General features: G+C 44.1%; 1 protein-coding gene across 2 annotated transcripts in view; it reads right to left on the bottom strand.

Annotated features, from left to right (window-relative positions):
- Positions 1-14157, bottom strand: part of SMS (spermine synthase) — a 54583-nt gene that overhangs the window by 21468 nt on the left and 18958 nt on the right. For both annotated transcript variants that reach the window (XM_023249206.1, XM_045051134.1), the window contains exons 2-4: positions 8785-8905; positions 4993-5083; positions 4392-4456 (exon numbers count right to left, since the gene is read on the bottom strand). In XM_023249206.1, coding sequence (XP_023104974.1) covers positions 4392-4456; positions 4993-5083; positions 8785-8905 — 277 coding nt within the window. The remainder of the gene's footprint in view (positions 1-4391; positions 4457-4992; positions 5084-8784; positions 8906-14157) is intronic.

Raw genomic sequence — 14157 nt, 5'->3', positions numbered from 1 at the left:
ATCAAAACTGCCTACACAACCACACTGCCATTACCAAATTCATACAAGCGCACATGGAAACAATACTATCATCTAGTACACAATCCATATTTAAATATCCCCACAATCGTCTCAATCATGTCATTGATAGCTATTCTGCTTTTGAATGAAGAATCATACACTATATTTTGTTTTCCTTTTTTGACCCTCATTTCATCTAGTATAGTTTTTCCTCTCATGTGTTTCACAACCCTGACCTCTCAGTCCAGACCAGGTGTTCTGCAGAAAATCCCTCATGAGGGTTTGCCTGAAGATCTCTTCATCAAAGTCAGGTTGGCATGTATTTACACAGGCATCACATCAGGGGCAGAAGATGTGTGCTTCCTATCGTTAGAGATGTAAGTGTGACCACTTGGTTCAAATAGATGGCACCAGGTCTCTTCATTTGCAATAGTACCTTTTTCCCTTTGAAATTACTAAGCAAGCTATGGGGTAGTCCTCTGAAATTGGGTGAAGGTCCTGATCTCCCAATAAACCTCCAGTAGTGGCTTTGGCATCTAGAAAATTCTTGGCCAAACCAGTTATTATTACTACAAGGACTGCAAACTGATGATTTTCCCATTCCATTCCATTTTGTAAAAGTTCAGTATTGTAGACAAGGTGAATGTACTAGAAACTACCAGCAGAGGACACTAAATGACAATGAAAACAAGACCCAGAAAAGGAGCTTCGCAAATCTAACAGGAACACAAAATGAAAACTGACTACACGTATAACACAACTATGTGCAAGTCATATGTTCTCAGATACAGTGGTTTCAACCATAAAACAGCTTAGCAATAAAACAGCTGTATACTGGCATCTGCTACCTCTGACTTGCTCTGATGACTCTCTTTGTTCCCCTCACTCACCTATTGCCAGGAATACAATCTGAACCTGTCTTAATGAAGCTTCCTCTGAGCAAACACTAACAACTATAAAAAACAGAGATTTACACAAAGCAAATTTCCATAAACTCTCATTTAATCCTAACAACTCCTGATTTAACCACTTGATCTTTTAAGTGAACAAATGCAGCTGTTGTAATTACTAGCAGACAAGAGGTTTGTCTTGTAAAATGTGGTGCCCCAAACAGGGTAATATTTCCCACTCCCTCTCTCCAGAACAGGCAAACAGGACTTGGAGGTAGCCTCTTCCACCGCAGCTGAGGGTTGGTGGGTGGAAGGAGGTGGGGAGGTAAACTACCTGTGACATTAGATGATGGTGACAAATATCAAGTCATGGGTTTTCAAGGGAGTAAATCCACCCCTGGTTGACCACCAGCCAGCTATCGACAATTACTGAACTATGCACAAACCTGCTGAAAATACATGTCTGTTCTCAACTGTGTCACTAGTGCCTTGGCTAAAGAGCTCTTCCCTTGATTGCCAACACAATGGTTCTGTTTTTCTTTTTTTTTAGGATTTTATTTCTGGGGCACCTTGGTGGCTCAGTCAAGTTAAGTGTCCGACTCTTGATCTCAGGTCAGTCATGATCTCGCGGTTCTTGAGTCTGAGCGCCACATCGGGCTCTGTGCTGATGGCACGGAGCCTGCTTGGAGTTCTCTAATTGTCTCTGTCCCTCCTTCATTTGTGCTCTCTCTCTCAAAATACATACACTTTTTAAAAAACCTTATTTTTAAGTAATCTCTACACCCAATGTGGGGCTCGAACTCACAACCCCGAGATCAGAAGCTGCAATGCTCCACCGACTCAGGTTATGATCTCACAATTCAGGAGATTGAGCTCCACATTGGGCTCTGTACTGACAACATGGAGCCTGCTTGGGATTCTCTCTCTCTCTGCCTCTGCCTCCCTCTCTCAAAATAAATAAATATTTTTTTAAAAGAATCCATAAAGTTTATTTATTTTGATAGAGAGAGCGCAAGCACAAGTGGGGAAGGGACAGAGAGAAAGAATCCCAAACAGGCTCTGAACCATCAATGCAGAGCCTGATTCAGGCTCGAACTCATGAACCGTGAGATCATAACCTGAGCCGAAATCAAGAGTCAGATGCTTAACCAACTGAGCTACCCGTGCACCCCAACACATTGGTTTTTAAAGCCTGGCAAAGAAACAAAAAGGATCTCTAACAGGATGGGGAAGCCATCTATCTTGATGAAGCACTCATCCCAGCATGAAGTACATCTATCTCTTTGGAACGGGCTACAGGAGATATTCCGGAGCCCCACACAACTCTGGTTTCAACTGTCACTGCTGAACATTAAAAATGGATCCTAGAGAGAAAGTCAGGTAAAGTATGTCCTGGGCCTCAGGTACACTGGGTAAACCACAATATGTCCCTCCACTTCTCAACAAAACTTAAATGATGTGAGTTTGTTTTCCTGTTCCTTTTCTTTTGAAAAACAATATGAAAATAAATTCTCTAATACATCCCATAGCTTCTTAGTTGAAAATTCAGATTTACGTCATCAGCCACAGGGGAACAATAATTTCAGATGTTACTGAGTTACCTGTTAATGACTGAATTTCTTTTTTTTTTTTTAATTTTTTTTTTTTTTTAACATTTATTGATTTTTTTGAGACAGAGAGAGACAGAGCATGAACAGGAAAGGGTCAGAGAGAGAAGGAGACACAGAATCCGAAACAGGCTCCAGGCTCTGAGCTGTCAGCACAGAGCTCGACGCGGGGCTTGAACCCACGAACCATGAGATCATGACCTGAGCCAAAGTCGGACGCTTAACCGACTGAGCCACCCAGGCGTCCCAATGACTGAATTTCTAACCATGTCATTCCCCAAAGAGAAAAGTGGCACTATCCTTGTCCTTTTGAGGCCAATAACAAAAAGCCTACCACCAAATATTCCCAATAACTTCTCGACCCCTCCACCCTGGTTTTATGAAAAGATTTAACAGCAGCAACAAGCAAAAGCAAAAGTCTGTATTGTGAATTGAAAATATGAAGCTTAACTGCACTCTCAAAACTCCTCTACCAAAAAGAATCAGACTTGTCATGAATGCCGAAAACCACAAACGCATTCCATCTCTTTACTCACTCCTAAAAACAACCCCAATAAAAGACCAATAAAAATCAGAGGCATTTTGATGTTGGCAAATTCATTATCATGGAGTTAACACATTTTACAACACAGTGGGAACCTGCTGAATGCAAGCTGGTGCAGATATGAAAATGGTGCAAGCAGGGAAAGATGGAAAATCCACAAGTGTGAGGGTGTGAACATACTTTTAAGGATAGGAAAGAGGGAAATATAGCTGCAGATGCATACACTGAACTTAGGCGGGATACACAAATCTAGGTACTCTGGCAGATTTCAACAAAGTGGGCAACTTGTGGACTGTTACACTCGTTTACTGGCAGTTCCCTGCTTTCTACCTTACCAGAGATCAAACAACTTTCTGGTTAAGCTTACATCAGCCCTGGAGCTTTCCTATAGGCTGAGGAACTCAGCATGCTGAGCAATTCAGTCCTTACACATCCTCGGTCTTGCCAAAATGAATTCCCTCTTCTAGAAAGTGCTGTCAACTAGGGAAATCTGTATTCTGGTCGCTTCCATCAGTGGTGGTGCAACCTTGGTGCAGTGTGTTTGCTGTTGTGAGTAATGGGCCAGCCTCCTACTCCTGGGGCCTGATAAGGAGCCACCCAGACAGGGAAGAGCAAACTGCTGAGAATTACCTGCTGGGCATCCATGATTCACTTCTATTCTTAATTCCCAGGACCCACCCGAGACTCTGTCCATTCCAACAAACGTCAAAACTGTTATTTCTATCAAAGCTCTTTTAACAACTGACATCACGGACAAATACCTCTACACTGTTCAAGAGAACTTTTGGTAGGGACAGAAACGTTCCTTATCTGTGCTGTGCACTATGATAGTCACTAGCCATTAGCTACTAACAGGAGACTAGTGAGAGGAGAGGAATGGAACTATTTTTATTAACTTAAGTTTAAACAGCCAAAAACTGTCTTCATTACCATTTGAAAAGAACCGACCTGTGGCTGCTCAAAGTGGGTGGCCTCTCAATTCTTCCTATCTTGCAGTTACCTTACTTGAAAGCTGTGAGACAAATTTTCTGTCACCTCATCTTGTCCTGAATCTTAGAACTGAATTCCACTTGAGAGCGCAGAGTTCTGGGCAGAGAGAGCGCGTTTTCACTTTACTGGACCAGGTTGGGAAGTTTTCTAACTCCCCTGTGACTGAGATGGAAGCCCCATCAGCTCTCTGCTTTATACAGTTCCAGCTCCTGAGACTCACTCCCTATCTCCTTTCTACCTTGTCTTGTTTGGGTGTGAGGCACCCGCTAGCTCAGGCTATCATGTTGCCAAAAGCAGCCCGTACTCGGGGACAACACGACCATTCCGATGATCTTACCCGACATTCAGGAGTGAACTTACCGCTTCACCCGCCCAGTACTGTCCCGACTCAATTCTTTCATTCTTTCTTCTACTTTGTTCAGAAGCTACAATTAAAAGAAAAGTCAATGGGCTTACAGAACAGGCTAAGAGGTACACCGAAGTTATAGACCAGGAGGCTGAGGCCGTGGTGATAGACCTGTACTTTTACTCCTGTCCTCCCCCATCCCTTCAGCAGCCTCCAGACCTGGCCCAGTTCCACACACCACACCAACCAGGCCTCAAGGTGCTGACCCAACCTCAGTCTAAGTCACCAGTGAAATAACGGGGAAGGGGAGAGCAGAAGGGTAAGGCACAGAGAACATCCTGCTTAAAGGTGTACGTTCCATCCAGTGGCAACAAGTAAAATTACTCAGTATTCAAGCAGTCAAGGGAATGATGACAAGCCAGGTTCCTAACAATAACTGAGGAACAACTATTTTTCTTCTAAAATCATTGATCTGGAGGGAGGAAAGTTTAAAGTTAACTGGGTTGTCAGCAATTAAGTAAAATAACTTTACCATTAAAATAGACATTTAATGATCCTCAAATACTTATAATTACATCGAAGTAAATAAAAAGTCAATAAAAGTGAAAAACCAACACTGTCAACTTCTTGGCCTTGTGAATCACCATCATAACTCTGAAGGTCCAATAACACCAGTCCATGTGGGTAAATTCTCAAATTGGCAAAACTACAAAGGAAAGTATAATTGTAAGGTTAGGAATTGTATCATGGCATTCCCAAGAAAAAGACACCAACCCACCCAATTAAAAGGAAAGACCATTGCTCTTTTTTCCCCTAAATTACATAGTTAACCCTTTTGGTTTCTTAGAAGAGCCTCTTCTTGGGGGTGAGGGAGCCACCTATCAGGGAAGATTTAGATGGAGTCACCACATGCTAACGTTTTCACATAACAGGTTCTTGGGCCCAGAAAGTGATTCAGTAGCAAGTTCTGGGAACCTGATGATTTTTTTTTTTCCAAAGTAAATTCTACTCCCAAAGTGGGACTCGAACACACGATCCTGAAATCAAGAGTCGCATGCTCTACCATCTGAGCCAGCCAGAAGCCCCTGTGAACCTGCTTTTTAAGAAGGTTCCCTAGCACATGATTGGGCCAGGTTTAGTAACCATGGCCTTAAGATGAAGGGAGGGTAGGAAAGGGCAAGTGGGTCCTCCCAATTAACCTTCAGAGAGTTCAAACCAGAGCCTTGTTTTTCTGACTGCAAGCAGGTGGTGGTTAAACTGACTTAGTTGTGGATTGGCACACCCCAGCCCTATACTGCAAACCAGATCCAGCCCGCAAGCTGTTTTGCAAAGCCTGCAGATTAAGAATGGTTTTTACATTTTTTAAAGAGTTGTTTAAAAAAGAGAGAGAGAATGTGACAGACACTTAAGTGGCTTCTTACAAAAAAGCTTTCTGACCCCTAATTTGGTGAATCTGCACATTTTTCTTAAAATGTCAGAGTGTATCACATCTAATAGAAGTTAATTATTTGGAAAAACTTCTGTTTCAATCATACACGTGTATCTGTACTGCATAGACACAGAGGAATATGTACAGGGTTATGACATAAAATTACTTCCTAGCATAAGTTGTGGTTAAAGAAACATTTGAAACACACTAAATTAGAAGAATTCTGTTCAGAGAATACCGGCAGTGTGCTTAGATTAAAAAAATAAACACTACTAGTTAATTTTACCTTCAGCCCCAAAATCAAGTTCAGGCCCAGGAAAGCACAAATCAATTACATCTGAATGTAGCTAATCATCTTTCCTTGCCCCTCCACCACCAGCAGCACAAAGGACAGGGGCTGGGGATGGGGGAAGGGTAGAAAAACATCACTTTTAACCACCTGATTGATTCTAGCTGAGTCCTCTGCCAGAGAACTGCAGAAACACAGGAACACAGACAATGCAGGAAGTTAAGGTCTAGTAACAAACTCAACCATTAAAAACAGAAAGAAATAGGAAAATTTGTGGGGCGGGGGCACCGCGGGGTGGAAAACATGTAAAAAGGTGGATGAGGATCAGGACCTCAGCATCACAATGTGGCCATTAGCCAGAAGTCAAGCCAGAAGCGGGTGCTGTCCCCCTGAGCCTGGTGGCCTGCCAACCACCCCCCACCACCACCACCAATCCATGCCTGGGCGGGAGAAGTGAGGTTTCAGGACAGGAACCACAGGGATGAGTCCCAGTTGACCAAGCAAAAGAAGAGGGAGACCAATGTGGAAAATAAGTTTTTAAACAAAGCCAGTTGGGGAGCCTTGGTGGCTCAGATGGTTAGGCATCTGACCAGCTCAGGTCATGATCTCAAGGTTTGTGAGTTCAAGCCCCACACAGGGCTTTCTGCTATCAGCACAGCCTGCTTCAGACCCTCTGTCTCCCTCTCTCTATGCCCCTCCCCTGCTTGCGCGCTCTCTAAGTAAAAACATTTAAAATAACCATGTTAATTTTCATTTTTTCTGCTTTCAGAAGCAAACAGCTCTTGTCACTCAAAATTCCCTTCCAGGAAGAATTCTAGACTCCCTAGACAACGGGAATTGGTGTATATGGTACAAGATTCAAGAAATGAGGTACAGAAGTAGGCAGGGCCTGGCTGCAAAGGCAGTTAGGAGACTGTTACGAGATTCAAGGCTTCACCTAGAGTGGAAAAGGGGACATGGCTCAATTTGCTGTGGTTCCCAAAGGATGGCCCATACCCAGGACAGCAAGAGACCATGGCAGGAAGGTGGAGAAAAGAGGCCAGGACAGAGAGGGACTGAATGCAAACCTGCAGGAGCTGGAAGGATCAAGGACAGCTGCAAACCTCTACTTCCAGGAAACGTGCTGTTAACTGGGTCAGAGCATGGACCAGGGGAGGCAGGAGAGTTTGGTGGTGATGTTGATTTGGGGTCAAATCAACATCTTCCTTGAGGAAAAAATTATTTTAGATACATTTGAGGTATCTGCTAAACACATACATGGAGATTCGCTACGTAGTTAAAAATACATATCTGGGCTTGGGGAGAGAGGAGCTGGGAAGTCTTTGAGAGGCATCAAGAGAGGGAAGTCCATTACCCCCATGGGGTGGACCATGTTGACTTATACAGAGAATAATGAAAGGGCGGGGCGGGGGGCATGCTAAGAAGTTTCCCTCATCTTCCAGCATTGCCTTCTGAACCTCTGTAAGAGCATGGGGGTGGTTATATTTTCTTTTAATAGAAAAACAAGTGAGAGAACATGGGACATTAATGAAACCATGTGGAATTCTAGTACTTTGTACCTTGGGGGAATGGAATTAAAGTCACTGAAAATACCCAGGAGTTCACATTTTAAAATTAACAGGGCAGGGGCACCTGGGTGGCTCAGTTGGTTAAGCGTCCGACTTTGGCTCAGATCATGATCTCACAGTTCATAGGTTCGAGCCCCGCATCAGACTCTGTGCTGACAGCTCGGAGCCTGGAGCCTACTTCAGATTCTGTGTCTCCCTCTCTCTCTGACCCTGCCCCGCTTGCGCTCTGTCTCTCTCTCTCTCAAAAATAAATAATAAACATTAAAAAAAATTTAATGTTTTAAATTAATAGTGCAAATCACTAAGAATCTTACTAGTTTTCACGCTAAACCAGACAAGATAGAATACAAACCTAGACTTAGGAGAGCACAAAGAGCTCAACACACTGGCAGCTTCTTATCGGTCACTTCTTAATTTAGGTTTCCTTTCCAACTCCCAGAACATATTGGCTTTCATCTACATACTGATTATGTAAAGTCTAGATAGTCTATAAAGTCTTAAGGAAAAAAAAACTTGAAATCTTGGATCTCCTCATCTTCCTGTCAACCTTCTTGCAGACATTCTCATCCTGCATTTGACCATGGTCTGCATTAATTGATAATAACTTATAACCGTGCTAATCGCAGTGGGATTCACAGTGGGATCAGCCGACCAGCACCACCAGCACTCCCTGGGAGCTTGCTGGAAATGCTATTTAGGGTGCTGCCCCAGAGCAGTATACTGCATCAGAAATTCTTGGAGTGGGGCCCAGGAATCTTTTAACCAAGTCTGAATCATGGCCTGCCAGTTCACAGTGCTTATGCTGCCCAGGGGGGTTCTGGGTCCTGGCCACACAGCAGAATCATCTAGGCAGGGGAGTTTGGAAAAATACTGATGCCCAGTGGCCTCAATCTCTGGGAGAATGACTGGGGTAATGGCATCTTGTGAAAGCGCTCCCAGACGAGTCTACTGTGCAGTTAGGGCTGAGAAGCACTGAATTCTAGCTCCCTCCTACAAGGTGTCACAGGAGGAAATAAAAATACCTGGACACCACCCCACCACTGCCCTTTGCCCCCACCCTCCACCCCCCGCCCCCAACTGAAGTACTCAGATCTGAAGAGCAGCACTCAAGGACACCTCACCTGCCGTTTTTGTTTATGTAGGTCGCTAAATAACCATGGTCTTGCCAGGTGTGCACCGACTCCGTCATCCCTTGCTCCTGGAAAATGGACTGGAGGCCTTTTAGAATGGTCTCACCATCAGCTAGAGAACAAGGGAGAGAAGGCAAGGTGGTCAGGATGAAGTACATTCCAGAGGAAAGCCAATGAGGCAGTTTGACAACCGAACTTTCTGAGAAAACCTGAACAAAGAGTTGCCAGTGTCACCTATCCCTTTTGTCATGAGCTGTGTAAACGTTCAACTCCATGAGGAGACACTACACAGATTACCAGGTAACACAATAAAGACACCAAAAAAACCCACAAAATAATTGTGCTGAGGATGCAGACATGTATTCAGCCAACTAGAGATGGCACAACAAAATATTTAGCCTAAACCAGAAATCAAAGATATGCAAATAAAGGAGCTTCTACTTTAGGGTAAATTAATGAGCATATACAGTGCTAGAAAGGGGATTCCATCCTCTGTTGATGGGTATTATAAATGACTTCAAAACTTTTGGTTCTATGTTCCAGATGTCTCACAGTAAGGATGGGTTGCTATTATAATTTGAAAAACATAAATCAAACAGGGCCACTCAGTAACTTATTTCTATATGGGTAGAAACTGAACAACTCCATATGGGACAACCTGCTATGCAGTGTGAACCCCTCCTTGGCCAGAAGCCACTCTTCCCCCTCCTTCCCACCCACCCACCTCCAAAATGGAGCTCAATCAAGGTTACAGAAATTGCATTAATCTCTGAAGACTCATTTGAAGCCAGAATCTTCAAGAATATCCAACATTATGAGACTGAGAGGAAAGGCAAAATGCCATTTTTTCTCTTCTAGTTCTATATGCTAAGCAGTCATTTTCTGAGAAGGGTAAGATAAAAAACCGAGATGAGACTAAAGGAATTACTCTGTACTGGCCCATGAGCCCTGCACAGGATGGTGCTTTTTCCACATAAAATAGCGGAGGCGGCAAAGCGTCAAAATGAAAAGCGGGTCTGTGACCTGAACCAAGGCAAAAGAAAAAACAGAAAGATTCACAGCTGCCACAGTGTGGTTTCACAAGAAAATTACACTAGAATTCCTTCCATAAACTAACTAGTGCCAAAACCTGGACTAGAAGTTAGTATTTTTTTCACTCTACATAGAATGTATCTCCAGTGATGTCTGGAACTATGTTCTAAAGACCTTCCAGAGCATAGTAAATGAAGACCACAAATGGGGTCAGAGGCCAAATTGGACAGCAGATATGTCTTATTCTGGCTGGCACAGACTTTTTTTAAAAATGTAAGTCAGTTGCCCCTTAAAAACCTGATTTCACCTGCCCCCCCCCACGTACAGTGGGTGGAATGGTGGCCCCCCCCAAAGGATATGTCCACATACTAACCTCCAGAACCTGAAAATGTGACCTGATTTGGAAAAAGGGTTTTGCAGATGTAATTATGGATCTAGAGAGGAGATCATCTTGGATTATCCAGGTGGGCCCTAAATCCAATGACAAGTGCCCTTATGACAGAAAAGGAGACACAGGAGTAGGTGACAGAAAGACAAAAGTAGAGACTGAATTGATAACAGCCACAGGCTGAGAACACGGAAGAGCCATGAGAAGCTGGAAGAGGTAAGCAAGGACTCTCCCCTAGAACCTTTAGAAAGGACCACAGCCTTGCCAACAATTGTTTTGGATTTCTGGCCTCCAAAACTGGGAGAGAATAGGTTTCCGTTGTTTTAAGCCATCCAATTTGTAGCACTTTGTTACGGCAGCTCCAGAGGACTAATACACCCACCAAAATTCATATTTTTAACATCACTTAACAAACAATAGTGGGGCGCCTGGGTGGCTCTGTCAGTTAAGCCTCTGACTTCCGCTCAGGTCATGATCTTGCGGTTGAGGAGTTTGAGTCCCGCGTCAGGCTCTCTGCTGTCAGCACAGAGACCACTTCGGATCCTCTGTCCACCCCTCTCTGCCCCTCTTCTGCTCATCCTCTCTCTCTCTCAAAAGAAATAAACTTTAAAAAACAGCAAATAGCATAGCAAAAATGGCAGTGAAGGCATCATTTTTTAATCTTCCAAATCCCCAGAGACAGAGATATTAGGATAGCACAACTAAAACTCACGGACAACATTTAAAATAAAACTAGATGAGTGTGCACCCCCAAGCGCCCAAACAGGAGCAGGTAGAGGCAAGCAAGTCACAACCTAGAGGCCTGTGTGGTACCAGAAATGGTGAGAGGAAGTGAGAAAGCAAAGGGACTTCAAATTGCTCATAAAAACACCAGTTGGGGTTCATGCACAAGGAAGGGCTCTCCTCCTTTGAGAAGGCAGCACCCAGAAGGGACACAGTGAGAGAGAGCAGGGTACACAGTGAGAGAGAGCAGGATAGTTTATGGAGCCAGATAATGTCAGGGTGGCCAATCCCTATGACGAGCAAATGAAGGGAGGCTGCTTCTAGGGAAAAGCCCCCCATCAGGGAAAGACTACTGGAGCAGAATGCACACCACACCCACAGCATAAGCATCAACGAACACGAGTGGTGACCTCATGTCTCATTAGTCTAGCTCATTCCCACAGAACTATGCCTTTGGGAAACTCATTTGGCAGAAAATAGCTGGCTTCGCTATTCTGAAATTGGTTTCAGGAAATTAAAAGGGGGAAGCCTGAATTTTATCTGCTGAATTATATTCGGTTTTAAGACCGAAATCCACCCCCTAAAAAAATTCTGATTTCAAACTTCATAAAAAAGAACTGACCTTGTTCAGTGTGTTTGTCACTGAAGCCTGGTGGGGTCAAGCCACCATGGAAGTGACTGAGCTGCAGGGCGGGAAAGACAAGTATGCCCAGTGTGCCCGAGTCCCACATACCCCAAGCAGTACTTGCCCTGAATAGGAAAACCACTATGTCATTATTCAATCCCTCCTCGGCTAGAACAGATGTTTTCTGTTTCGAAAGTATATAAAACAAATCATCACTCCTGGTAAATGGCCTCAAGACTGGGTCCTGCTGGCACATTAGAAAACAGAACACAAATCCCTCATGCCGGTGAAGGGGACAATCTAGACAGGGCCACCCTATCACTGGCCAGGCTGTACAGTGAATGAAGACCTCAGCTCCAAGGCTCAGCCAGGGCAAAATCTATCCCTTGGGCCAAGGAAAGGGGGATCTTTGATACACCTAAAACCCTTGTCTGCTGGCCAAACCCAGCATGGTGACCATCCCCCTTTTCTAACTGGCACTGGCAGAAAAGCACTGAGGGGGCTAATGGAGGCCCCCCATCCAGCCAGGTTTCAAACAGAAGAAAAACACATGAAAGAAACCCAATTGAGAGTGTTACTTATTTCTGTACTGTGGGCTTGCCCCTCAATTCAACACAAATATGCCAGGTCTGAATGTTCTTCCTGGCTGTCGCCACTGCCTGGTCCCTTGTGGGCAAAGAACATGCCAGCCCTGCCAAGGATACAGGGACTGTGCTTTTCTGCACTATCCTCCTGCTCTCTCCTCTCTTGTCATCCACATCACTCACAGTCCTTGGAGAAGACTGAGAAAGGGGAGCCAGAGCTGAACCAACTGCCCAGCAACTCTTTCCCAGAACCAAGGTTTTCAAATGAAAACAAAGCCATGAGGTGCCAGGGTGGCTTAGGCAGTTGGGTGTCCAACTCTTGATTTCGGCTCAGGTCATGATCCCTGGGTCATGGGTTCGAGCGCCAAGGTGGGCCCCATACTAAGCAGGGAGCCTGCTTAAGATTCTCTCTCCTTCCCTTTGCCCCTGTCCCCTGCTTGCCCTCTCTCCCTCGCACTCTAAATTTTTTTTTAATTACAAAATAAATGAATAAAATAAAATGAAGCCAAAGACCTGAGCTCTGCTAGGTTTAATGATGTGGCTAGCTTGGTCATCTTAACCTCAGGTGTTCAATAAATGTTTTGCAGGGAAATGAATTTATTTCAGTTAGCTAAATTAATCATCCATATTGCAATATCTTTGCAGAGTTTCTAGAACTTCTAAATCAGTGATTTTCAATCCTAGCAGTGCATTATCATCACCTGGAGAGTTTTAAAAACCGGTATGTCACATCCTAGACCAATCAAATAAAAGTCTGGGGGTGGCACTCAGGCATCAGTATTTTTCAAAGCTCCCTGGGAAATTCCAATGCACAGCCATGGTTGAGAACCACTGATCTAAACCACTAGATAACAAGAATGAACAAGAAATCCCCGCTATTTCCAAACTAATTACACTCGAGTCACAAAAAGGTTATAGAAAATGTTGAACAAAGTCTGACAAAAACCCAAACTCCTTACTAACTATAGCCACAGGTAGCCTAGGACATGCCCCAGAAAATGCTCTGCAGTTATTATCTAATTTCAACCTTTCATACCCATCTAGTAAGAAACATGTAACACAACCGAACGAAATATATTTGGCTATATCAGGGCTCCTCAATTGGTGATGACAACATATGGTGTGGAAGGACTGTCTTGTGCCTCACAGGACCTTGGCAATCCCAGTCATACACACGACATGTGGGTAGTACCCCCCCTTTGTTAACAAAAAAAAAATTTAAGGGGGCGCCTGGGTGGCTCAGTCAGTTGAGTGACCAACTCTTGATTTTGGCTCAGGGAGGGCACTCTCTGTGTGAATGAGCCCCGCATCAGGCTCTGTGCTGACAGTGTGGAGCCTGCTTGGGATTCTGTCTCCCTCTCTTTCTGCCCCTCCTGTGTGCATGCATGCTCTCTCTCCCTCTCTCTGTCAAAAATAAACAAATAAACAAACTTTAAAAAGTAAAAACAGGGACGCCTAGACGGCTCAGTTGGTTAAGCAACCGACTCTTGATTTTGGCTCAGGTCATAATCTCATGGTTTGTGTGATAGAGCCCCACATAGGGGTCTGTGCTGACAGCAGAGCCTGCTTGGGATTCTCTCTCCCTCTCTCTCTGCCTCTCCCCTGCTTACATGCTCGCTCATGTACTCGCGCTCTCTCAAAATAAATACTTTAAAAAATAAATAAAAAAAAATTTTTTTAAAGACTCCACACCATCATTGCCCAGGGGCAGAAGTGGAGTGGGCAATACAATCCCTTGAGAACTACTAGTAAAACTGAGCCTGGGGTCAGAGCATATCCAAATTTGGGAACACAAAGACTGCAATGTCATAAATGCCTACAAACCAGAGAATTTGAAAGTAGATTCAAATGCTAAGAGATATATTCACACAGCTTTCAAGTAGGCATGGTAATCCAAACTAGGCTAATAAAATGTCGTTTGGCAGAAGTTCTTAAAAAAAACTCTGGCCAGGCAAGAATGATGTGCAACTAGTATACCACTCAGCCTTCCAAAGTGCTCAGCAACACAAGGA

The sequence above is a fragment of the Felis catus genome, chromosome X (genome assembly GCF_018350175.1).
Source record: "Felis catus isolate Fca126 chromosome X, F.catus_Fca126_mat1.0, whole genome shotgun sequence".
Lineage (NCBI taxonomy): Eukaryota > Metazoa > Chordata > Mammalia > Carnivora > Felidae > Felis > Felis catus.
This window is presented reverse-complemented; position numbering and strand designations above follow the sequence as displayed.